The following is a 26776-nucleotide window of genomic DNA, read 5'->3' as shown; positions in this document are numbered from 1 at the left end:
AGAGGAAAAATTAGAGAAAATGAGGTATTTATAACTTACGAGTGGTTAGTCGGATCTTAATGAATTTTGATATTTAGAAGGACATCGTGACTCAGAGCTCTTATTTTAAATCCTGACCGGTATTAAGCCTCTGATTTTCCTTTTAAATCAATCTATTGATATACGAAGACACACATTATGTGCCACGATAAATATACTTTCTTTTAAATGCAACACAAATTATAAGATATTTGGTCAACTACAGCTTGCATCGTTATAGACAAATTTTTAAGAAGAAAAGCTGTCGAAATTGGCAAATAGAATAAAATAAAGTCATTCTGTTGTGTCACCTAAAATAATATTTACAAAACTTAAGTTTTAACAGTTTTGGGTTGAACCCTTTTAAGATTCTGTTTTAAGAACTCTTTTTAAGAAAATAATATATCGCCCCTAATTTATTTAATTGGTATTAATTACAAGATAAGCAGCCAGGCCTCATAAATGTTCCAATGGATTCAATATAATTTTAGGTAATGTTCTCATAAGCTCCTTCCTCCGTCCCTATCCCCAGAAATAAAACTGTTCTTCTCCTCATTGCAACACCAGGGTTGGTCTTTCACGAGTTTGTCTAGCTAGAACTGCGACGGCAAACAGCGCTGTAAGATGATATTGTGGAGTAGCACCATAGGGGAAATTATAGCCTAGTAAATGACACAGTATTGCACTGGATTTTTATTGATGGATAACTAAACTTGGTTTCGTTTGTTCCAGGGGTCTTTTTGAGATCGAGCAACATCTTTCTAGTTGTGTTATCTATTATGGACTGCCTCCCCATTGCAGTATAATATTAAATAAAAAAAAACAAGTTTTTTTAACTGAAAGTAAGGAGCAAAATTAAAACTTAAAACGAACAGAAATTACTTCGTATATGAAAGGGGCTGCTTCCTCACCAACATCCCGCTCTTTACGCTAAAGTTTGACTCTTTCTCTCAACTCTTCTTTTTAAAACAGTAAAAAACTTTAGCGTAAAGAGCGGGATGTTGGTGAGGAAGCAGCCCCTTTCATATACGAAGTAATTTCTGTTCGTTTTAAGTTTTAATTTTGCTCCTTACTTTCAGTTAAAAAAAACTTGTTTTTTTATTTATTTAATTTCTGAACGTTTTTCAATCAATGCATGTTTTGATTTTGGCTCTCCGCAGAGGAATAATTTAGCATAACGAAAATATACTCTCCGAACATATAGTTTCTGAGGTTCACTAAAAAACTGCCAAACCGGACAAAGAGAAAGGAGATGAGGTACAACTAGGCTATTATAAATTTTCGAAAGATTTAATTTATCAATGTGTTTAATATTATATACTTTTTTGCTAAATGACTTTCTCATAATTTTGATTGAATGATTTTGAGAAAAAAGAGCGGGGGAGGAAGCCTAGTTGCCCTTCGATTTTTTGGTTAATTAAGATAAAGGCAACTAGAACTTTTAATTTTTTACGAATCTTTTTTTTAGTAAAAGATATACGTAACTTATAAATTAGCTTACGTAAAGTAGTTTTGTATTCTCATGTTTTTATTACATATATGAGGGGGTTCGCCCCCTCGTCAGTACCTCGCTCTTTACACTAAAGCTTAGATTTTGTCCCAATTCATTAAGAATGACCCCTGAATCACCAAAGCCGTAAAATAAATAGTTGAAATTACTAAAAATACTTTAGCGTAAAGACTGGGGTATTAGGAGGAGGTGAGCTCCTCATATGGGTAATAATTTCCGTTCGTTTTAAGTTTTAATGCTGCTCTTTACTTCCAGCTGAAAAAAACGTTTTCATATTTCTTTTTTCATTGTTTTTTTTTAATAATGCTAGTAAATCCTGCGCTCCCTTCATGGAAATTTTCTTCTACCATGACAAATTCCTCGATGGAAAGCTCCCCCAGCCTATCCCCCTATTCTCAACCCCTCCCCCCAACGAAAAAAATCCTACTGAACACACTTCCCAATAACCATTACTATATGTAAGCACTGGTCAAATTTTGTAACTTGTAGCCCCTCCCCCAGGGACTGTGGGGGAATAAGTCATCCCAAAGACATAGTTTGTATGGTTTTTGACTATGCTGAACAAAATGGCTATCTCAAAATTTTGATCCGTTGACTTTAAGAAAAAATGAGCGTGGGAGGGGGCCTAGATGCCTTCCAATTTTTTGGTCACTTAAAAAGGGCACTAGAACTTTTCATTTCCGTTAGAATGAGCCCTCTTGCAACATTCTAGGACTACTTGGTCGATACGATGACCCCTGGGAAAAAAAAAACAAAAAAAAAAAAAAAACAAATAAACACGCACCCGTGATTTGTCTTCTGGCAAAAAAAAACAAAATTCCACAATTTTGTAGATAGGAGCTTGAAACTTCTACAGTAGGGTTCTCTGAGACGCTGAATCTGATGGTGTCATTTTCGTTAAGATCCTACGACTTTTAGGGGGTGTTTCCCCCTATTTTCCTAAATAAGGCAAATTTTCTCAGGCTCGTAACTTTTGATGGGTAAGACTAAACTTGATGAAACTTATATATTTAAAATCAGCATTAAAATGCGATTCTTTTGATGTAGCTATTGATATCAAAATTCAATTTTTTAGAGTTTTGGTTACTATTGAGCCGGATCGCTCCTTACTGCAGTTCGTTACCACGAACTATTTGATACGGGACCCAGAGATTGAACCTTGATTTAGCAAAACACTGCAGGGCCGACGCAAAGACCTTAGTAGCTAAGAATAGTTATTAATGCGATTTTTTACTACTTAAAATGAAAGAAGTATAGTTTGAAACAAAGTTTTAATCAGCTAAAAAAAAGTTGGATTGCAAAGCTTGGTTAAGTTCTGGACAAGGGGCTTTTGTTATCTTTGCAAGTAGCTGAATTAGGTAAAAGTTTTATTTTTAAAATTTAGAAAATTCTTATCATTGGGGTTATTGAGAACAGTGGGGAAATTTTGTCAAAATCCTGGGGCAAAGTTGGGAAAAGGGGGAGGGGAGAAGGTTGGAGCCAATTTTTTTCAAATCAAGCTAAGGCATTGATTTTGAACAACCTTCTCTTGAGAAAAAAAAACTTCCTCACATTCAAATATTTATGTCCGTTTCAAATATCCTGGTCCGTTTCTCTGGATGCTTGAATTATGCAGGCTTATCCTAGTTTTGACAATATTTTCGAAGAAACTAATTTTTAACTGAGGAGGGGAGGAAAACTGGAGTTGGAGGGGGCAATTTCCCCTCTTCAATAGAAAGCTACGCCCCTTATTGAGAAACAACTATATTAAAAAACACAATTCTTTCTTCATAATATGTAGAAATTGTAGTTAACACATTTTGAATGCACTTCCACTACACTTTACCCTTCTCCTTATGGGCAAATTAATAACCAAATTATATTTTTCCCTAGTGTTTTGCCATGCGTCACTCTTGTTTCAACCCTTAAACCAAATAATTGAATCAACACTGACAAAATCAAAAAGTGAAAAAGCACGTGGGAAATATATAATTTGGGCTACATATTTTTGCATTAGGGGGCTCGGTGATAAAGCATAGTAGAAGCGGCTTAAAACTGTGTTAAACATAATTTTTCTGCACATTATTATTTTGACATTTCTATCATTTTTTAATGTTTCCTTTTGAATAGCGCCAATTACAAGCTATTACTGCCTTGTTCAAAATGAAGAGTGAAGAAATAACTAGGTTTCAAACAGTTAGTGGTAACGAACTGTAGTAATGAACGACCCGGCTCAATAGTAATCGAAACTCTAAAAAACGGAATTTTCACACCAATAGTTACATCAAAATAATTGCATTTTAATGCTGATTTTAAATATATTAGTCAAGTTTAGTCTTACCTATCAAAAGTTACAAACCAGAGAAAATTTGCCATATCTTAGAAAATTGGGGGATGCACCCCCTTAAAAGTCATAGAATCTTAACAAAATCACACCATCAGATTCAGCAAATCCAAGAACCCTACTGTAGAAGTTTCAAGCTCTTTTCTACAAAAATGTGGAATTTTGTATTCTTTGCCAGAAGACAGATCCCGGATGCGTGTTCATTTGTTTGTTTTTTTCCCCAGGGGTGATCGTATCGACCCAGTGGTCCCAGGATGTCGCGAAAGGGCAAATTCTAACGGAAATTAAAAAGTTCTAGTGCCCTTTTTAAGGGACCAACAAAATTGGAGGGAACCTAGTCCCCCTCCCACGCACATTTTTCTCCAAACTCACTAGATCCCAATTTGAGACGGCCATTCTGTTCAGCTTAGTTGAAAACCTAATAACAATGTCTCAGGTCTTAGGGGACGACCTAATCCCCCACAGTCCCCGGGGAGGGGGGGGGGTTACAAGTTACAAACTTTGACCATTGTTTACATATAGTAATGGTTATTATGGTTATTATGAAGTGCATATACGTTTTCAGGGGGACGTTTTTGCGTTGGGGTGGGTTGGGCGGAGGGGGTTACGTGGGAGGATCTTACTCTGGAAGAATTTATCACGAGGGTTTCTTTGATTTGACCATTGTTTACATATTGTATTGGTCATTATGAAGTGCATATACGTTTTCAGGGGGATATTTTTGCGTTGGGGTGGGTTGGGCTGAGGGGGTTACGTGGGAGAATCTTACTCTGAAAGAATTTATCATGAGGGAAAGAGTTCCGTGAAGGGGGTGCAAAATTTCTAGCATTATATAAAAAAAATAATGAGAAAATAAATATTTTTTTTTCAACTGGAAATATTGAGCAGCAATAAAACTTAAAACAAATATAAAATATTAAGTATATAAGGGGGCTCGTCTCCTCCACAATACCTTGCTCTCTACACTAAAATATTTTTAGTAATTTCAACTATCTATTTTACGGCCTTTGTGATTCAGGGTTCATTCTTAAATTTTTGGGACGAAATTCAATCTTTAGTATGAAGAGCTCGGTATTGACGATGGGGTGAACCCCTTCATATTACGTAATAAATATACACAAATATAAAAGTTCGTTACGTAAGTTAAGTAACGTAAGAAAAGTAGCAGTGCTATTTAATGGATCTGAAGAATTAAAAGCACGTGGATAAACAATACAAGAAACCGGTCTTTCAGTCTCGCTAGCTCAATATAGCACATTGCTAAAATACAAAATAGCAATCAAATAAAAGTAACTAGGTCTTTTACAAATCCAGTAGGCGTGCCCCCTGCCCCCTCCTAATTGGGACCACTGTGACCTTATGAGCTTCCTTCGGGTGAATACAAGTAAAATTTTGAGCAGCAAGATTTAACAATCAGGGGGGGGGGCATGCAAATTTTAGAAATGCCTAGGTGGGGAATGGCCCAAACTTGATTAGGAACCACTGGTCTAGGACCAAACAAAAAGCAAGTTGTCTCTGGTTTGGATGGGAGGATATCGTAAGCAGTGTTAGGAAATACTTAAGTAAAAGTACTTAAGTAATTACTTAAGTAAAAAATATGAGTACTTGTACTCTACTTAAGTAAAAAATTTCTAAAGTACTTAATACTTTTACTTAAGTAAAAAATTTGAGTACTTAAGGGTACTTAAGTACTCAAGTACTTTCTTCATGGTACAGAAAAATTATACCGACATGACGCAGGGCGATGCGATGAATTGAACTTCCTATATATTAGTGGATGATTGGATTTTAGTCCTTTAGAACAGCGGCTCCTGGTCCGGCACGAAATTTCAAAAAAGGACGCAGTCATGGCGGAACTACCATATATATATTGAATGGACAGTTTTTTGTGTGATAAATGTGATAAACAGTAAGAACAAAAGGAAATCAAGTAGTAAAGAGGCTAGTGAACTTGTAAGCTCACTTTCGGGTTCGTCTGAAGCTGAAGATAATGCTGGCCCTGATTATTGCTCACCTTCTAAAAAAGTTAAGGGATATTTCTTTGCTGCAAGACCGCAGAAACTGACACAGTCAAAAGTGAATTCTTTCGCACTGGACTACATTGTGGACGAGATGCGACCCCCGTACACTGTTGAGAAGCCGTCATTCAAAATCTGATAGCAGGTCTTGCACCTTATACAAAGGTTCCAGGAAGAAAAGCCTTCGCTCTGCAAATTGAAGCTAAGTTTTTGAAGTACATTAAAGATATGGTTCGTGATTTTGAACTCACCGACTACATGTCGCTGACAACACACATTTGGTTTGCCAACAACAAAAGCTAAAAGGAAATGACTGCCCACTTGCTCAACGGGGATTTGAAATGGAAATCGTATGTCCTTGCTTGTTGCTGGTTCAAGGGCTCATACACTTATGGCAGAATTGCTTAACAACTGAATGGCGTATTTACCAGGTACAAAATTGTAGTTGATAAAAAGAAAGAAGTTAAAAGTTAAAGAAAATGAAGATGAAGCAGGCCAGAATGGCTCGTTCTCTTTTACAAACGTTGGAGATATACTCCATTTTCATGACGACCCCGAGTATTTCCAACTTCCTCCACGCTTCAGGTGTGTCAACCACACACTTAACCTGCTTGGATCCACCGATGCTGAAAAATCCCTTTGTGATATTGCACATAAGAGGCAGTACCATGCCGCTTTTTTGAAGTGTATTGCTCTCTGGGATGCCGTGAATAAGAGTTCAAAAGCTGCTGATGCTGTGAAAGAGGTATATGACAAACAGCTTATAAGACCTGTGGTAACCAGGTGGCACTCAAAGTATGACAGTGTCAAACGTTTGATGGATTGTCACAAAATTGGAAAGCTTGCTAACGTATGTGATGCTTTGCAAAAACCAAGGCTAACTTCTCCTGATGTTGAAATTCTTGAAGAATACATGAAAAGTATGAAGCTAGTAGCAGTGGCATTGTACATTGGGTAATCAAGTTTTTAACAGAGTAGGTTTTAGAGCCAGAGTACAAGATCGGAACGATCCTGTACTCAGCTAAAACGATTTACTTCAGCTAAATTACTTCAGCTAATTCGATTTACTTCAGCTAAAAGCGATTTTTGCTGATATTACGGGCAAAACCTCAAAATTGTGTTCAAACTAAAAAAATAGGCTGAATTATACTCTGAAACTTTGTTGCTTTAGGCTTTATATTATCTTTGCTGCTTTATTCTCTTAGCCCGAAAACAAGACTTTTATGTCATTTATTTTCAGAAAGACAACAAAATAAAGTATAGAAAGGCAATAATCGCATACACAACAATAACAAGTGGAATGATTTCTCCAAATTAATGAATATTCTTCGGCAAGCAAACATGAACTTGCACCAGTAATTTAATAAAAAAAAATTAACTGAAAGCAAGGAGCAACAGTAAAAATTAAAACGAATAGAAATAATAACATAATAAGGGGATTGCCCCCTCTGAACGCCCGACAATTCACGCTGAAGTTTTTTAGTACTTAAGCTTCTCATTGTTCTGTTTAAACTGCAAGTATGTTTCGGGAGTCGTTCTTACAAAATCGAGACTAAATTCAAACTTAATCGTAAAAAAAGAGGGGGCAATCCCCTTCATATATGTAATATTTTTTGTTTATTTTAGTGTTGCTCCTTAGGCGTAATTTCAGACGGAAAAAAAACTTTTATTTTATTTTAAATGTTTTTTTTAATGCCAGAAAATCCAGCTCCACCTCCAAGGAAAAAATATTCCTCTCCCCGGAAAAATAGTCTAGACAATTCAATACCATTAAAAATTTATCTCGGACTATTACCCTTAACATCTCCACGCGTAAAATTAGGTTTACAAAGAGAAACCTAAAATAATAAAAAGAATTTTGTTTTGGAATTCAGGCCAATGTAAAATTTCCCCTCAAAATTTTATCCCCCGGAAATACGCTTCCCAACGGAAAGTTTTCCCTGCGGAAAATCCTCTAGCAGTAAGTTCAATCCTTTACCCGAAAAAAGAATGTATACTTCCAAATATCAGATATTATACGTAAACAAAGCTTGGTGAAGCTCTAGACCAGGGACTTTTGCTATCTTTGCAAGTAGCTGAATTAGGCTAAATCTTTATTTTTAAAATTTAGAAAATTCCAAAGAAGACGCTCTGCTATTTCTATCTCTTTCCAAAAGCCTTGTTGGTATTAGCCTAATATTGGGGTTATTGAAAACAGTGGCGTAATTCCGTCAAAATACTGGGGCAAAGAGGGAGGGGGTCAAATTTGAAGGAAATTTTCCCAAATCGAGTGAAAATAACAGTGGAAAATGGGCCATATAGTACCTTAAAGGCAAAGAAATCCTAACCCGTTTCTTCAGATGCTTGAATTATGCAGGCTTACCTTAGTTTTGACAAGATTTTTAATGAAACTAATTTTTAGCTGGGGAAGGGGGAGGCAAATGGGGCTTGAGGGGGTAGTTTCCCTCTACCCCATAGAAATCTACACCCCTGATTGAGCAATAACTGTTTTAAAAAACTCAATTCTTACTTGGTAATATGCAAAAAATTGTAGGTAACACGTTTTGAATGCACTTCCGCTATAATTTAATCCCCTTCCCCCCTATGTGTAAATTAATAGCCAAATTATTTTTCCCCATGCATTTTGCCATGTGTCGCTCTTGTTTCAACGCTTAAACCAAATAATTGAATCAACGTTGACGAAATCAAGAAGCGAACAAGAGCCAAGATCTCATATGGCACTTGTGACGAGGCACGAAGAGCTAAGAGCCAAGAGCTCATATGGTATAAACTCTAACAAAATTCTAAGAGTCAATAGATTGATTTAAAAGAAAAATCAGAGGCTTAATGCCGGTCAGGATTTATAATAAGAGCTCTGAGTCATGATGTCCTTCTAAATATCAAAATTCATTAATATCCGATCACCCACTCGTAAGTTATAAATACCACTCGTAAGTTTTTTTTTTATTTGTAGACCTTTTATCTAACAATTTAGTCATATTTTGGTGTTAACGCGACGCATTAGTAATGTTTCAGTAAATTATAATGTTCCTCCCGTGCTTTATTTTTCCTCCGACTTCTCTATATGGAAGGCGTCGTCGTAGAAACTTAGGAAGAGGCTCGTTCTATAGGAGATTAAAAGTTCGTGCCTTTTTTACCAGGCCAAAAACGAATAAAGGGTAGATTGTCCCTCGCACCCTTATTTTCCCCTCTTGCATCCCCGTAATACCCATTTGATCGTATCAGTATTGTGAGAACTATTTGATTGAAAATAGCAGAAAGATCTAAAAGTATGTTTCCATGGTCAACATGACCCCACAGTGCTTAGGGCATTGACACTAAATTATGCAAAAACATCAATTATTTTATAGTAGGATTTTAGACGAAAATAAAGTGGGAACACATGTTGCTGGTTGTCTGGATTGTTTGGGGGGGGGGAATTGGATCTCAACATTTGACTTGAAGGAGGGATGAGAGGGAAATCAATGGCATTATGTGAACCCAGGTTATCAAAATAGCGTATCTGCAATATTTCAGGGATAGCTTGGGAGATTAAGTTAAAACTTTTTGTGGATCTTGAAGGCCCTAGCGGACTCTAAATTTTTGACTTGGGGTAGGAGTAAAGCTGTTTAGGAAGATACTATTTGTATCCAAGTCATCAAAATACCATATCTGCAACATTTCGGGAACGGCTTGCAGGGGTCGTGTGAAAATTTCATGGGTTGTTGAAGACTTCATGTAGACATCAACTTGTAAATTGAGAAGGGAATAGAAGGGAGAAGAGTTAAAATTTATGGAAAGACGGGACATGAAGTAAAGGGGGTTAACAATTGTCTCCAATCTGACTTATAATATTTGTTTTTCTTCCAGGAGCCCAGACTACAACTTCAAAACAATGAGCTTTACGTCAACTCTTACTGCAATTTTGGATAATTTGAAGTTGGAAAATAGCCAGGTTATTACGATTCAATGTAAAAATGGAAATATTACGGTCCAGAAGATCCTCTTAACAGCAACGAGTGACGTATTTAGTAAAATGTTTGATCACGACATGCTCGAGAAGCGAACAAACATCGTCGTGGCCGATGACGTCGATGTCAATGCTATGAAAGCTATTATTGGTTGCTATGAAGACGGCAGAATCCCTGATATGAGTGTAATTACCCTGGAGACCTTTAGTTATGTAATTGATAAATACAATTTTCTGGGAATCAAGGAAATGATGGCGGAACACTTGCTTGATAAATTTGCTAAAGAAAACGACTTGACAGTACTTGAGCTCATTTTTACAACCTACGATTGCAAGGCCCAGAAGAAAATAGCTATAAATGAGATTGCTATGATTATTGTGAAAGGGGGAAAAGGTCCTGATTTTATTGTAGAGTTTGATAACCACGATTTTCTTCAGCTTTCCGAAATTGTCTATTCCTCTTTGAAAGAAAGGAAGTTCAAAAGATGGGATTCATTTTTGGACAGTTTTTACGGGTGGGTCTCTAAAAATTCTGAGGAACGGTCTGGCATTGCAGTAGAAATTCTGGGTATGATTGACGTACGTCAATTTTCTGCATCAGAGGTTCTAAAGATGCTTGAACCATTGTCCTTAAGCAAGAGGTTTCATGGTTTTAAACTAATGTTTGAAAAAACATTAGACTGTATCATTGAACATTCCAAGCCCAAGCCTGGGATTGTAAACTATTGCGAAGGCGGAGTACCAAAGTGTTCTGTTTGTGGTTGCAGCTCTACTCCTCCTTACCACTTTTCCACTGGTTGCAACGGTATTCATCGTTGTCGTTACTACGACACTACGGATTACACCCACTGTGGCGACTGTAATAAACGTTTTAGCCATGATGCTTATATCGACACTTTATATGACTTATACGACGTTTTATATGATGCTTATATACGACACTACGGATTCTTCTTACCGTCCCATTCTTCTTACCGACTCAATTTCATGTGTAAAGATGTTATGCGTAATTATCTGGGGTAAGTTTCCACCAGGATTAAATTGTCTAGAGGATATTTCCGCAGGAGGGGGAATATCTCGGTGGAGGTGGAACCAGAATTCCTGGCATTATTAAAAAAAAATCTGAAATTGAATTTAAAAAAAAAGATTTTTCCTTCTAACCAAACAAACAAAAATTAATTTTTAGGAAATGTTCTGAAAAAGAAGTTTCTTACAAAGAAATAGAAGGATTATAGCATTTTAAACTCAAGACCAGAAGAAATAAAGTCCAATAGCAATTAAACCTCAAAGTGCTTTGAAAGGCAGCCATAGGAAGTTTTGTGAAGACACACATAGGAAGGCTTTTTAAACAGTCCCTGCCAAAACATAATTTGGTTGTCCAACAGTTCGTGGTACCCAACTATCGTAAAGAGCGACCCGGCTCAAAAGTAACCGCAACCCTAAAAAACGGAATTTAGATACCAATAGTTACATCAAAAGAATCATATTCTTATCCTGATTTTGAATATATAAGTTTTATCAAGTTTAGTCGTATCCATCAAAAGTCTTATTTCAAAAAATAGAAAGGCACACCCACTAAAATTCATAGAATCTAAACGAAGATCACACCATCAGATTCAGCGTTTCAGAGAACCCTGCTGTAGAAGTTTCAAGCTCCTATCTATAAAAATGTGGAATTTAGTATTTTTTGCCAGAATCATGGATGTATATTTATTTTTTTTCCTAGGGATAACTTTATTGACCCAGGGGTCCTAGAGTGTCGGGAGAGGGCTCATTCTAACGAAAATTAAAAGTTCTAATGTCCTTTGTAAGTGACCAAAAATATTGGAGGGCACATAGGCCTTCTCTCACGCCCATTTTTTCCAAAAGTGACCGGATCAAAATTTTGAGATAGCCGTTTTGTTCAGCATAGTCGAAAAACATAATAACTATGTCTTTGGGGACGATTTAATCCTCCACAGTCCCTGGGGGAGGGGCTGAAAGTTACAAACCTTGACCATTGTTTACATATAGTAATGGTTTTTTGGAAGTGTACAGACGTTTTCAGGGGGACTTTTTCACGTTGGGAGGGGATGAGTCGGTGGAAGGGGTTACATAGGAAGATCTTTTCACAGAGGAATTTAAATATTATTTAAAAAACGATCAGCAATTACATAAATAAATAATTTTTTTAACTTAAAGTATGGAGCAACATTAAAGCTTAATATGACAGAAAATATTACGTATTTAAGGGGGTTGCTTTTCCTCAATAGCTCACTCTTCCGGTAAAGTCTTTTTACTTTTAAAAAAGGCTATTATTCGAATTAAACAGCCTTTGTGATTTGGGAGACACTCTTAAATAACTGGAACAAAAATGAAACATAGGTTATTATTATGTTATTTTTAGTTAAAAAAAAAGTAAAATTGATATTCAAATTTTGTTTAAATTCTTCATGTATGGTGAGCAAAAACTGAAACCTGCATTAATTCAAAAACGTTCAGAAATTAAATAAAAAAGTTTTTTAACCAAGTAAGGAGCAACAATAAAACTTAAAACGAATAGAAATTATTCTGTATATGAAAGGGATAATCCCCTCCTCAACGCCCCGCTCTTTACGCTAAAGTTTGACTCTTTCTCATAACTCTACTATTTGAAACGATAAAAACTTTAGCGTAAAAAGCAGCGCATTGAGGAGGGGACAACCCCTTTCACATAGAGAATAATTTCAGTTCTTTTCAAGTTTTAATGTTGCTCCTTACTTGCAGTTTAAAAACTTGTTCTTTTTATTTAATTTTATAATAGGTAGTGTTTACCAAGAGAGACAGTTGCATGTTGCGTAATATGGATTTTCTAAGAGATGCAGGGGATTGCCACGTGATAGGACCTGTTACAGTCCGCTAGTCGAGCAGGGAATCCCCGATTCCCCCACACACATGGGTTTTACCCAATGAAGGTGCACACGTGGGATGTGACGCAATCTTGCGTGACTTGATAGATTTATTGGGACTGACATAATCTTACGTCACTTGCTAGATTTAATGGGAATGGGGTAATGATGGTGCACACAAAGGTATTACGTAATGGTGGTACACAGCATTACATTATCAAAATCTCGAATTATATAACGAAAATTATAACCTAAACTATCAAAACCTTGCATGGTGTTATCAAAATCTTGCATGTTACAAACAAAATCTTGCACGGTATTATCAAAATCATAAATGACATTAACAATATATTTGCAGCTACAATCATAAGGCGTCAGTTAGGTAATCTAATGAGTGACCGAAATCTAATGAGTTGCTATCGAAATCATGTTACCTATTAATAAAGTTTAACATAATGCTATCAAAACCATGTCTGCCATTATCAAGATTATCAAAACCATGTGAAATATTACCAAAACCTTACGCGATACTATCAAAAAATTACATCATATAAATATTACAAAATTTTGGCTTGCATTTTCGAAGTCTGCAGTTTAAAAATATTATGACAATCATTTCCGGTATTACCTAAATATCGCAAGTTACTATCAAACAGTTCGTGGTAACGAAGTGCAGTAAGGAGCGACCCGGCTCAATAGTAACCAAAACTCTAAAAAAATGGATACCAATATCTACATCAAAAGAATCGCATTTTAATGCTGATTTTAAATATATAAGTTTCATCAAGTTTAGTCTTACCCATCAAAAGTTACGAGCCTAAGAAAATTTGTGTTTTTTTGAAAATAGGGGGAAACACCCCCTAAAAGTCATAGAATCTTAACGAAAATCACACCATCAGATTCAGCATATTAGAGAACACTTTGGTAGAAGTTTCAAGCTCCTATCTACAAAAATGTGGAATTTTGTATTTTTTGCCAGAAGGCAAATCACGGATGCGTGTTTATTTGTTTGTTGTTTTTTTTTCCAGGGGTGATCGTATCGTCCCAGTGATCCTAGGATCTTGCGAGAGGGCTCATTCTGACGGAAATGAAAAGTTATAGTGCCCTTTTTAAGTGGCCAAAAAAATTGGAGGGCACCTAGGCCCCCTCCCACGCTAATTATTTTCCCAAAGTCAACGGATCAAAATTCTGAGATAGCCTTTTTATTCAGCATAGTCGAAAAACCTTCTAAGTATGTCTTTGAGGACGACTTACTCCCCCACAGTCCCTGTGGGAGGGGCAATAAGTTACTAACTTTGACCAGTGCTTACATACAGTAATGGTTATTGGGAAGTGTAAAGGCGTTTTCAGGAGGATTTTTTGTTTGGGGGAGGGGTTGAGAAGAGGGGGATATGTTGGAGGAACTTTCTATCGAGAATTTGTCATGGGAGGAGAAATTTCCATGAAGGGAGCGCAGGATTTACTAGCATTATGTAAAAAAAAAAAACAATGAAAAAATAAATATGAAAAAGTTTTTTTCAGCTGGAAGTAAGGAGCAGCATTAAAACTTAATAATAAAAAGATTTGTAAAAAATTAAAAGTTCTAGTTGCCTTTTTAATTAACCAAAAAATCGGAGGGCAGCTAGGCTTCCTCCCCCGCTCTTTTTTTCTCAAAATCACTCGATCAAAATTATGAGAAAGCCATTTAGCAAAAAAAAAACAAATTTTGTTTTAATTATTCCTCTGCGGAGAGCCAAAATCAAAACATGCATTGATTCAAAAACGTTCAGATATTAAATAAAAAAAAGTTATTTATCTGAAAGTAAGGAGCGACATTAAAACTCAAAACGAACAGAAATTACTTTGGATATGAAAGGGGCTGCTTCCTCATCAACGCCCCGCTCTTTATTCTAAATTTTTTTACTGTTTTAAAAAGAAGAATTGAGAGAAAGAGTCAAACTTTAGCGTAAAGAGCGGGGCGTTGATGAGGAAGCAGCCCCTTTCATATACGAAGTAATTTCTGTTCGTTTTAAGTTTTAATATCGCTCCTTACTTTCAGTTAAAAAAAACTTTTTTTTTTATTTAATCATAATCTAGAACGAGGCTAGCAAGATCGTGTCTGGTATAATCAAAATATTATCAAGCATTACCAAATCTTGTGTGATATTATCAAAATCTTGCCTAAATTTATCAAATATCTTGTGCTATATTATCAAAATGCCTATGGTATAATTAGAATCCTCTATGATATTATCACAACTTTATATAGTATTATCAACATCTTGGTTAAGGGCAAGACCTCCGAATCAATCCAAATAGTTTGACTGTACAAATTTGAAAAGTTGATAATGGACGATATAGGGTAATTTTTTATAACAAAGATATAATATTTTTTGGCTTAATCAATATACCACCAACACTCAAGATTAAGCTGTGTAAGAATGTAAAACAATTTAAACCCCACTCCTATTGTGCAAATATGCAGCCCAATCATATATTTGCCATTCGCCTTTCTTGTTTCAATCCTTAAACCCAATAAATGAATCAACGCTGACGAAATAAAGGAGGAAAAGAAACACATTGAAAATATGTAAATAGGGCTATATGTTTTTATATTAGGGGGCTTGGGGATAAAGCATAGCGGAAGCGGCTTAAAAATGTACTATAGTGTTCCTGCTTATTATCAAGTAGGAATTGTTGTCTTTACAGATTTCCTTTTCAATAGCACCAATTAAAGGCTAATACTACCTTTTTCCAGCAATGGTGAGAGAAGAACTAACTGGAATATTGTATGCATACATGATAGACGATCATTCATTTTTGAAATGTTTGAACTATCTTAAGTAGGCCATGCCGTCCTAGCCGAGTGGTTAGCGCCCCAGACTTGAAATCCTGAGGCTAGGAGTTCGAGTCCTGGTGTTACAGGTTGTTTAGTTTGGAACTGGGGCTAATGCTGTGACTCTGTAAGCTCAGCCTTGGTTGACCCAGCTCTAAATGGGTACCTGGAGAAATTTGAGGGGAAAACACGGGAATCGTCGGATGATTTGCCACCAACCCCGCACTGTGCACTCCCAGCCGAAGCCATTAAATCTGAAGATTGGTACCTGCACTACGCAAATCATTGGTCAGTATGCGATTTTTTTTAAAAAGTACGCTATTGAAAAAATAATATTTTATTTTAGTTTTGGTTTTAAACCCAGTTTTCCGTGACTTAGATTTTTAATACAAACTCGAAGGATTTGAGCGAGAGTTAAACTGTTTCTTTTTTTTAACTTAAGAAACATTTCCCAAATTCTTTAAGATTTTATAAATCAAAATTTAACATAGCTTGAAGCTCAAAATATTTTCCATGGGCCAAGATTGTGCTGTAAAGTTTTTGAAAATTTCAATTCTGTAACTCGGGGTTTGTCTGAAATTATAGAAATAATTTCAATTACAATAATTTGTCTTAACATTGAAATTGCCCTGATGTGCTTATGCTAAGTTGTGCTATTTTAGCCCATAAATCGTATTCTTTTCTATGAAATTACATTCCTATGATTCAAATGGGAGGCCTAAGGAGTCCTTTGGAGCAAATGGGAGCTTCGAAAATTCTAATACCCTTGGTGATATTTAAACTATGTTTTCAAAATTTTACATTTATTCAAATGTAGGAAGCTCAAAAGGTCATTAACTTGGTATTTGCTTATGGGTCGTCCTCAAAGTATATTTCATACTAGCAAAAAATATTGTCTGAATAACATATTTTTTACAATGTATGACATCATTACAATGCTATCGTACATATTTTTGGCTCTTCAAATGCATATGAATGCGACCTCATTCGCCTGGATTTTTTTCTTAAATTAAGTTTCCATAGTCTAGTCACCCGAAAAGTGAACGTCCTGTTCGTGACCCACCAAAATATTATCATGTCTCAATGGTGGGAGGTGTGCGCCACACGTTGAAAATCACGAATCTAGAACCCAAGTCTTAGCTCGAAGGGTATATTCTGAACTACCTCCCTGTTTGTGTTAATTTTTTGAACTACCTACAACTGATTCTCCACTTTCCAAAGGGCCCTTAAATTGATGGACTTTCAAAAGCTACTTTTGTGAACTTTTCATAGATATGGCCCATTTCTTTGAACTAAGACTAGGCCTTCCTGATTTTATTGGACGATGCCGTAAGGAAAGATTTAAGGGAAATGCCAACTTCCTGGGCGGGTATAAAGAGGGAGGCTTTGAATAGAGAGGGATAGAGGAGGAACGTGCGTAGCTCTGTTGGCCTCAGGCGGAATGGTGCAATAGTGACTTGTTAGTAGTAGTAGTAGCTTTGGAGTAACAATTGGGGAAGTTTTGAAGTATCCTAGCTGCGTGCCTTGTTGCAGCTTCCTCTTTGTCACCTTAAATCTCCCCATCCCACAAGTAGTGTATTGCCGCCACTAATACAATAGAATACTTAGTGTTTCAAGTTCGTTTTTAAATCCCCCTCCCCAAACAAAAAGGCATTTAGCCTCTTTCATTATCAGTTAAAAAATATCTTTCATCTGGTCCCTCTCCATAGACCAAACAACTGTGCACCGTTTGCATGTCGACGTGCGTGAATCATTACTTTATGTGTAACCTGAACAACAGAATTAAAATCCGTTCACTCAGCAATAAGTGAGAAGCGAAATCACTTCAGTAGTTGCGAAGTGTTTCGTTCGTGTTGGGTCGCCAAGAAATAAGAATTCAATATTCAGTTATGATCAGTTAACAACAGACGTTTGAAAGGGAAAGAACTTTAGAAGGAAAAATACTTTCCTTTTTGTTTCTGGTCAAATTAGGGGCTGTTTATGTTTGTACATAGACTTACCATAAGAGACAGGGTTTTATTAATGCAATTAAAGAACCCCAAGCATCGACTCCTGTTTATAGTTTTCCAAGCATCGAATACGGGAAAAAAACATGTGAAGCTTCACGTCAGGATTAAAAACCAGAGAACCTAGATTACAATATTTATTTTTTTATTAGACAATTCAGTATTTACAAGGGTAAATATTTCGCAGTTCATATCATTGACTTACCAATAAAGTGAACATACCACTCGATGCCTTTTTCCTTTGTCTTAGGTTAGGCTACCATGTGTTGGTAATTTTGGTCATTGTTCCTATTACCTGAACAATTGTTTAGGGTCATGAAAGTATTGTTAATAGATGCATTTTGACTTTTTGAACATCTTTTCTCTTGCAAAATTACCGCAAACTCACCGTAATGGAGTTAATATATATTTGCACATTGGGGGGGGGGTAAAGCATAGTATATATTAAATACAGCGATGGTTAGTTTACGTATTTAATATAAGCTATGCTTTACCCCCACCCCCCTGATCTGCAAATATATAGCCCAAATTTGTTTTTAAACTGTTACAGATTCGCGATTTCAAATATCCGATCAACGAAAACGGAAATGATCGCAATTCTATATGTGTAAATACAGGATATTTGGGCCGGAATAACTCCATAACGGTGAGTTTTGGGACGTCAGGAACTCAAATTCAGGAACGTCAGGCAAACTCCAAATGTTTTGGGAGGTATAGGAAGATTCTTTGCGAGTCCGTCCTGCCTTAACAATACTTTCATGACCCTAAAGGATTGTTCAGGTAATAGGAACATTCACCGTATTTTTTCCCACATGGTCTATCATTCCGTTTAATGACGAAAGTTGAAATATTTTGTTCACATTTTTCAAAAGAAAGGTATAATGAAAAACTCTGCCGTAGGGGGTTTGACCTTAGCAGGGAAATATTGGACCCAGAGGTCGAACCTCTGGTTCGACCAGAGGTCGTTTAAGAACCGCTATTAATCCGATTGTTTACTACTTTAAATGAAAGAAGTATAGATTGAAACAAATTTTAACCAGCTAAAAAAGTCGGATTACCAAGCATGGTGAAGTTCTAGAAAAGGGGATTTTGTTATCTTTGCAAATAGCTGAATTGGGTAAAAGCTTAATTTTTAAAATTTAGAAAATTCCAAAGAAGACGCTCTGCGATTTCTGTCTCTTTCTGAAACCCCTGTTGGTATTAGCCTAGAATTGTGGTTATTGAGAACAATGGCGGAATTTCGTCAAAATACTGGGGCAAAGTTGAATAAAGAGAGAGGGGGTGGGGAATTGGAGCTAATTTTCCCAAACAAGTGCATAGGAGAGTAAAAAATCAAGAATGGGCTGTATAGCAGGCTACCTTAAAGGAAAACAAGAGCTAAGAGCTCATATGGCACTTGTGACGAGGCAAGAAGAGCTAAGAGCCAAGAGATCATATGGTATGAGCTCTAACAAAATTCTATGAATCAATAGAATGATTTAAAAGGAAAATAAGAGACTTAATGCCAGTCGGGATTTAAAATAAGAGCTCTGAGTCACGATGTTCTTCTACATATCAAAATTCATTAAGATCCGATCACCCACTCCTAAGTTATAAATATCTAATTTTTTCTAATTTTTCCTCTCCCTTTAGACCCCCGGATGGTCGAATCTGGGAAAACGACTTAATCAAGTCAATTTGTGCAGCTCCCTGACAGGCCTACCAATTTTCATCGTCCTAGCACGTCCAGAAGCACTTGACTCAACAAATCACTGAACCTCAGCCCCCAACTCCCCCAAAGAGAGCGAATCCAGTACGGTTCCGAATCACGTATCAAGGACATTTGCTTATTCTATCCACCAAGCTTCATCCCGATTCCTCCACTCCAAGTGTTTTCCAAGATTTACTCTTCCAACTCCCCCCAATGTCAAAGATCTGGTCGGGAATTGAAATAAGAGCTCTGATACATGAATTCCTTCTAAATGTCAAATTTCATTAAGATCCGATCACCTATTCGTAAGATAAAAATACCCCAATTTTTCCGTTTTCCAAGAATTCCAGTTTCCCCCCTAACGCCCCCCAATATCACAGGATCTGGTCGGAATTTAAAATTAGAGCTTTAAACAACAAGATCCTTCTAAATATCAAATTTCATTAAGATCTGGTCACCCTTTCGTAAGTTACAACTACCTCAATTTTCAAAATTACCCCTCCCCATCCGGTCCAGTTTTGTCAGTCACGTATCTTAGACAGGTTTTTATTCTTCCCATCCAGTTTCATGAAGTTTCATGAAGATCCGATCACTCTTTCGTAAGTTAAAAATACGTCATTTTTTCTAATTTTTCAAATTCAACCCCCCCCCCAACAGAGCAGATCCGTTCCAATTATGTAAATCACGTATCTGAGACTTATGCTTATTTTCCCCGCCAAGTTTCATCCCGATCTCTCCAATCTAAGCGTTTTCCATGATTTTAGGTTCCCTACCCGAAAGTCCCCCCAATGTCACCAGATCCGGTCGGGATTTAAAAAAAGAGCTTTGAGACATGATATCCTTCTAAATATCAAATTTCATTGAGATCCGATCACCCGCTCGTAAGTTAAAAATACCTCATTTTTTCTAATTTTTCAGAATTACCCCCCCCCAACTACCCCAAAGAGAGCGGATCCGTTCCGGTTATGTCAATCATGTATCTAGGACTTGTGCTTGTTTTCCCCACCAAGTTTCATCCCGATCCCTCCACTCTTAAGTGTTTTCTAAGTTTTAGGTTTCCCCCTCCCAACTCCCCCAATGTCAACCCCCCCCCCCCAATGTCACCAGATCCGGTTGGGATTTAAAGTAAGAGTTCTGAGAAACGATATCCTTCTAAATATGAAAATTCATTGAGATCTGATCACCCGTTCGTAAGTTAAAAATACCGCATTTTTTCTAATTTTCAGAATTAACCCCCCCCCCCTAACTATCCCAAAGAGAGCAGATCCTTTCCGGTTATGTCAATCATTTATCTAGGACTTTTGCTTATTTTGCCCACTAAGTTTCATCCCGATCCCTCCACTCTAAGTGTTTTCCAAGATTTTAGGTTTCCCCTCCAAACTCCCCCAATGTCACCAGATCCGGTTGGGATTTAAAATAACTGCTCTGAGACACGATATCCTTCCAAACATCAAATTTCATTAAAATCTGATCAACCGTTCGTAAGTTAAAAATACTTGACTTTTCTATTTTTCCGAATTAACGGGCAACTACTCCCCCCAGATGGTCAAATCGGGAAAACGACTATTTTTGATTTAATCTGATCTGGTCCCTGATACGCCTGCCAAATTTCATCGTCCTAGCTTACCTGAAAGTGCCTAAAGTAGCAAAACCGGGACCGACAGAATTTGCGATTGCTATGTTTCACTTGGTTAATACCAAGTGCCATAAAAACCCTGACCCGTTTGTCTTGATGCATGAATTATGCAGGCTTATCTTGGTTTCGACAAGATTTTTGAAAAAAACTAACTTTTAACTGAGGAGGGGGATGCAAACTAGGGATTGAGGGGGTAGTTTTTCCCTGCTCCATAGAAAGCTACGCCCGTGATTGAAAAATAACTATGTTTGAAAACACAATTCTTACTTCATAATTAAATAAAACAAAACTAATTTTTTTAGCTGAATGTAAGGAGCGACATTAAAACTTAAAACGAACAGAAATTACTCCGTATATGAAATGAGCTGTCCCCTCCGCAATCCCTCGCTCTTTACGCTAAAGCTTTTAATTGTTTTAAAAAGTAGAATTGTGGCAAAGAGTCAAACTTTAGCGTAAAGAGCGAGGGATTGCGGAGGGGACAACTCATTTCATATACGGAGTAATTTCTGTTCGTTTTAAGTTTTAATGTCGCTCCTTACTTTCAGCTAAAAAAATTAGTTTTTTTTAATTTAATTTCTGAACGTTTTTGAATAAATGCATGTTTGGTTTTGGCTCTCCGCACATAAATCATTAAAATGAAATTGGTATATTAATTCTTTTTTTGGCTAAATGGCTTTCTCTTGGTTTTGTTCAGACGATTTTGAGAAATAAGGGGTGGAGAAGGAGGCCTAGTTGCCCTCCAATTTTTCGGTTACTTAAAAAGGCAACTAGAACTTTTGATTTTTAACGAACGTTTTTATTAGTAAAAAATATACGTAATTTTATATATATTTTTATTATGTATACGAGGGGGTTTGTACCCCATCGTTAATACTTCGCTCTTTACACTAAATCGGAAGTTTTGTCCCAATTCTTTAAGAACGACCCCTGAATCGGAAAGGCCGTAGAATAAATAGTTGAAATTACTATAAATACTTTAGCATAAAGAGCAAGGTATTTATCTCCTCCTAAATACCTCGCTCTTTATGCTAAAGTATTTTTGAACCCCTCATATGCGTAATAATCTCTGTTCGTTTTAAGTTTCAATGCTACTTCTTCCTTTCATTTGAAAAAACGTTTTCATGTTTATTTTTCATTGTTTTCTTATAGTAATGCTAGAGAATCCTGTGCCCTTGTCATTGAATTTTTCTTCCCCCATGACAGATTCCTCCAAGGAAAGATCCTCCAACATAGCCCCCTCTCCTCAGCCCCACCCCCAAACAAAATAAAATCCCCCTGAAAACGTCTGTACACTTCCCAATAACCATTACTATGTGTAAACACTGGTCAAAGTTCGTAACTTGCAGCCCCTCCCCCAGGGATTGTGGGGGAGTAAATCATCCCCAAAGACATAGTTATTATGGTTTTCGACTATGTTGAACAAAATGGATATCTCAAAATTTTGATCCGTTGACTTTGGGAAAAAAATGAGCGTGGGAGGGGGCCTAGATGCCTTCCAATTTTTTTCGGTCACTTAAAAAGGGCACTAGAACTTTTCATTTCCGTTAGATTGAGCCCTCTTGCAACATTCTAGGACCACTTGGTCGATACGAAACCCCTGGGGACAAAAAAAAAACAAAAAAAAACAACAAACAAATAAACACGCACCCGTGATTTGTCTTCTGGCAAAAAATACAAAATTCCACATTTTTGTAGATAGGAGCTTAAAACTTCTACAGTAGGGTTCTCTGATACGCTGAATCTGATGGTGTCATTTTTGTTAAGATCCTACGACTTTTAGGGGGTGCATCCCCCTATTTTCCTAAATAAGGCAAATTTTCTCAGGCTCGTAACTTTTGATGGGTAAGACTAAACTTGATGAATCTTATATATTTACAATCAGCATTAAAATGCGACTCTTTTGATGTGGCTATTGATATCAAAATTCAATTTTTTAGAGTTTTGGTTACTATTGAGCCGGGTCCCGGCTCAATTTGGCTACCACGAACTGTTTGATATGCAAATAATTGTAGTCAGCACATTTTGAATGCACTTCTTATGAATCCACTATATCTTAGCCCCTTTCCCCTTATGTGCAAAATTATAGCCAAATTATATTTCCCCCTGCATTTTACAATGCGCTCTTGCAAACACGCCTCGCTAGGTGTTGTTTTACAACGCCTCGCTCTTTACGCTAAAGTTTGACTCTTTCACAACTCTACTTTTTAAACAATAAAAAAAAACTTAAGCGTAAAGAGCGAGGCGTTGCGGAAGGGACAACCCCATTTCATATACGGAGCCATTTCTGTTCGTTTTAAGTTTTAATGTCACTCCTTACTTGCAGTTAAAAAAAACTTGTTTTTTTTATTTAATTTCTGAACGTTTTTGAATTATGCATGTTTTGATTTTGGCTCACCGCACATGAATAATTAAAACGAAATTTATTTATTAATTTTTTTTTGCTAAATGGCTTTCTCATAGTTTTGATCGAACGATTTTGATAAAAAAAGGGATGGGTGGAGGCCTAGTTGAAATTACTAAAAATACTTTAGCGTAAAGAGCAAGGTATTGTGAAGAAGACGAACCCCCTTATAAACGTAATATTTTATGTTCGTTTTAAGTTTTAATGCTACTCATTACTTCCAGGAGAAAAAATTTATTTAGTTTCTCATTGTTCTTTTTTAATGCTAGAAAATCCTGCGCCCCCTTCACGGAAATTCTCTTCCCTCATGATAAACTCCTCCATGAAAAGATCCTCCCCCGACCCATTCCCAACACTAAAAAGTCCCCATGGAAACGTCTGTACACTTCATAATAACCATTTGTAAACAATGGTCAGAGTTTTCAATTTGCAGCCCCTCCCCTGGGGACTGTGGGGGATTATGTCGTCCCCAAAGACATGGTTATTAGGTTTTTGACTAAGCTGAATAGAATGGCTATCTCAAAACTTCGATCCACTGACTTTGGGGAAACGGTGACTTATTTTGGAAAATAGGGGGAAACCCCCTAAAAGTCATAGAATCTCAACAAACATCACACCATCGCATTCAGCGTGTCAGAGAACCCGGCTGTAGAAGTTTCAAGCTCCTATCTACAAAAATGTGGATATTCGTACTTTTTTGCCAGAATACCGATCACGGGTGCGTGTTTATTTTTTTTTTTTTTCCAGGGGTGATCGTATCGACCCAGTGGTCCTATAATGTTGCAAGAGGGCTCATTCTGACAGGAATAAAAAGTTCTAGTGCCCTTTTTAAGTGACCGAAAAAATTGGAGGCTACCTAGGCCCCCTCCCACGCTCATTTTTCCCCAAAGTCACCGGATCAAAATTCTTAGATAGCTATTTTATTCACCATAGTTGAAAAACCTAATAACCATGTCTTTGGGGACGGCATACTCCCCCATACTCTCCGTGGGTGGGGCTGCAAGTTACAAACTTGGACCAGTTTTTACATATAGTAATGGTTATTGGCAAATGTACAGAAGTTTTTCGGGAGATTTTTTTTGTTTGGGGAGGGGAGATGTTGAGGGGGGTTACGTGGGAGGATTTTTCCATTGAGGAATTTGTCAGGTGGAAGAGAATTTCAATGAAGGGGCGCAAGATTTTCTAGCAAAAATAAACATGAAAAGTTTTTTCAACTGAAATTTAGGAGCAGCATTAAAACCTAGAACGAACAAAAAAATTTTACGCATACGAGGGGTTCACCTCCTCGTAATACGTCGCTCTTTAAGCTAAAGCATTTTTAGTAATTTCAACTATTTATTCTACGGATTTTGTGATTTGGGGGTCATTCTTAAAAAATTTGGACAAAATTCAAGCTTTAGTGTAAGGAGTGAGGTATTGACGAGGGGTTGAACCCCCTCATATAGGAAATAAGAACATATGAATGTATAATTTTGTTACTTAAGTTAATTCGTAAATTACGTATATTTTTTACTAATGAAAACGTTCGTAAAAAATTAAAAGTTCTAGTTGACTTTTTAAGTAATCAAAAAATTGGAGGGCAACTAGGCCTCCTCCCCCTCTCCTTTTTTCTCAAAATCTTCCGATTTAAACTATGAGAAAGCCATGTAGTAAAAAAAATTAATATGCAAATTTTATTTTAATTATTTATGTGCGGCAAGCCAAAATCAAAACATGCATTAAATCAAAAACGTTCAGAAATTAAATAAAAAAAACAAGTTTTTTTAACAGAAAGTAAGGAGCGACATTAAAACTTAAAACGAACAGAAATTACTCCCTATATGAAAGGGACTTTTCCTCCTCAACGCCCTGCTCTTTACTCTTAAAGTTTTTACTGTTTTAAAAAGTAGAGTTAAGAGAAAGAGTCAAGCTTAACGTAAAGAAAGCTTTCCGCAAGTTACAAAATTGGGAAGTGTACAGACGTTTTCAGGGGGATTTTTTTGGTTTGGGGGTGGGGTTGAGGGGATGGGCCTATATGGGAGGATTTTTCCTTGGAGGAATATGTCATGGAGGAAGAGAAATTCAATGAAAAGGGCGCGGGATTTTTTAGCATTACTTTAAAAAAAAACAATGAAAAAATAAACATGAAAAAGTTTTTTTCAATTGAAAGTAAGGAGTAGCATCAAAACTTAAAACGAACAGAGATTATTACGAATATAAGGGTTATAAAAATACTTTAGCATAAAGAGTGAGGTATTTAGGAGGAGATAAATACCTCGCTCTTTATGCTAAAGTTTTTTTTTATAATTTCAACTATTTATTCTAAGGCCTTTCTGATTCAGGGGTCATTCTTAAAGAATTGGGACAAAACTTAAGATTTAGTGTAAAGAGCGAGGTATTAACGAGGGGACAAACCAACTCATATACATAATAAAAATATAAGAATATAGAAGTTTGTTAAGTAAGTTAATTCTTAAGATACGTATATTTTTTTACTATTAAAAAAGTTCGTTAAAAATTAAAAGTTCTAGTTGCCTTTTTAAGTAACCGAAAAATTGGAGGGCAGCTAGGCCTCCTTCCCCACCCCTTATTTTTCAAAATCGTCTGATCAAAACTAAGAATATGATCAAAACTGATCCATTTAGCCAAAAAAAGAATTAATATGCAAATTTCATTTTAATATTTTAGGTGTGGAGGGCCAAAATCAAACATGCATTAATTCAAAAACGTTCAGAAATTAAATAAAACAAGAGCTAAGAGCCAAGAAATCATATAGTATGAGGTCTAACAAAATTCTATAAATCAATATATTGATTTAAAAGGAAAATAAGAGACTTAATGCCGATCAGGATTTAAAATAACAGCTCTGAGTCACGATGTCCTTCTAAATATCAAAATTCATTAAGATCCGATCAACCGATTGTTTGCAATAAATACCTAATTTTTTCTAATTTTTCCTCTCCCTTTAGCCCCCCGGATGGTCGAATCTGGGAAAACGACTTATTCAAGTCAATTTGTGCAGCACCCTGACACGCCTACCGATTTTCATCGTCCTAGGACGTCCAGAAGCACCTGACTCACCAAATCACTGAACCTCTGCCCCCAACTCCCCCAAAGAGAGCGAATCCAGTACGGTTCCGAATCACGTATCAAGGACATTTGCTTATTCTATCCACCAAGCTTCATCCCGATTCCTCCACTCCAAGTGTTTTCCAAGATTTACTCCTCCAACTCCCCCCAATGTCAAAGATCTGGTCGGGATTTGGAATAAAAGCTCTGAGACATGAATTCCTTCTAAATATCGAATTTCATTAAGATCCGATCACCTATTCGTAAGATAGAAATACCCCAATTTTTCCGTTTTCCAAGAATTCCAGTTTTCCCCTCCAACTCCCCCCAATGTCACAGGATCTGGTCGGAAATTAAAATTAGAGCTTTAAACCACAAGATCCTTCTAAATATCAAATTTCATTAAGATCTGGTCACCCTTTCGTAAGTTGCAAATACCTCAATTTTCAAAATTACCCCTCCCAATCCAGTCCGGTTTTGTCAGTCATTTATCTT

The 26776-nt window shown here is 36.6% G+C and overlaps 2 protein-coding genes across 2 annotated transcripts in view; both read left to right on the top strand.

Moving 5' to 3' along the window:
* LOC136030929 (uncharacterized) overlaps positions 1–10856 on the top strand; it is a 39167-nt gene extending 28311 nt beyond the window's left edge. Inside the window, exon 2 of the mRNA XM_065710037.1 lies at positions 9719–10856. Coding sequence (XP_065566109.1) covers positions 9744–10841 — 1098 coding nt within the window. The 5' untranslated portion in view covers positions 9719–9743 and the 3' untranslated portion in view covers positions 10842–10856. The remainder of the gene's footprint in view (positions 1–9718) is intronic.
* The window catches only part of LOC136030930 (uncharacterized), a 72834-nt gene that overhangs the window by 28134 nt on the left and 17924 nt on the right, over positions 1–26776 (top strand). The gene's annotated exons all lie outside the window — the stretch shown is intronic.

The sequence above is a fragment of the Artemia franciscana genome, chromosome 9 (assembly GCF_032884065.1).
Source record: "Artemia franciscana chromosome 9, ASM3288406v1, whole genome shotgun sequence".
NCBI lineage: Eukaryota > Metazoa > Arthropoda > Branchiopoda > Anostraca > Artemiidae > Artemia > Artemia franciscana.
This window is presented reverse-complemented; position numbering and strand designations above follow the sequence as displayed.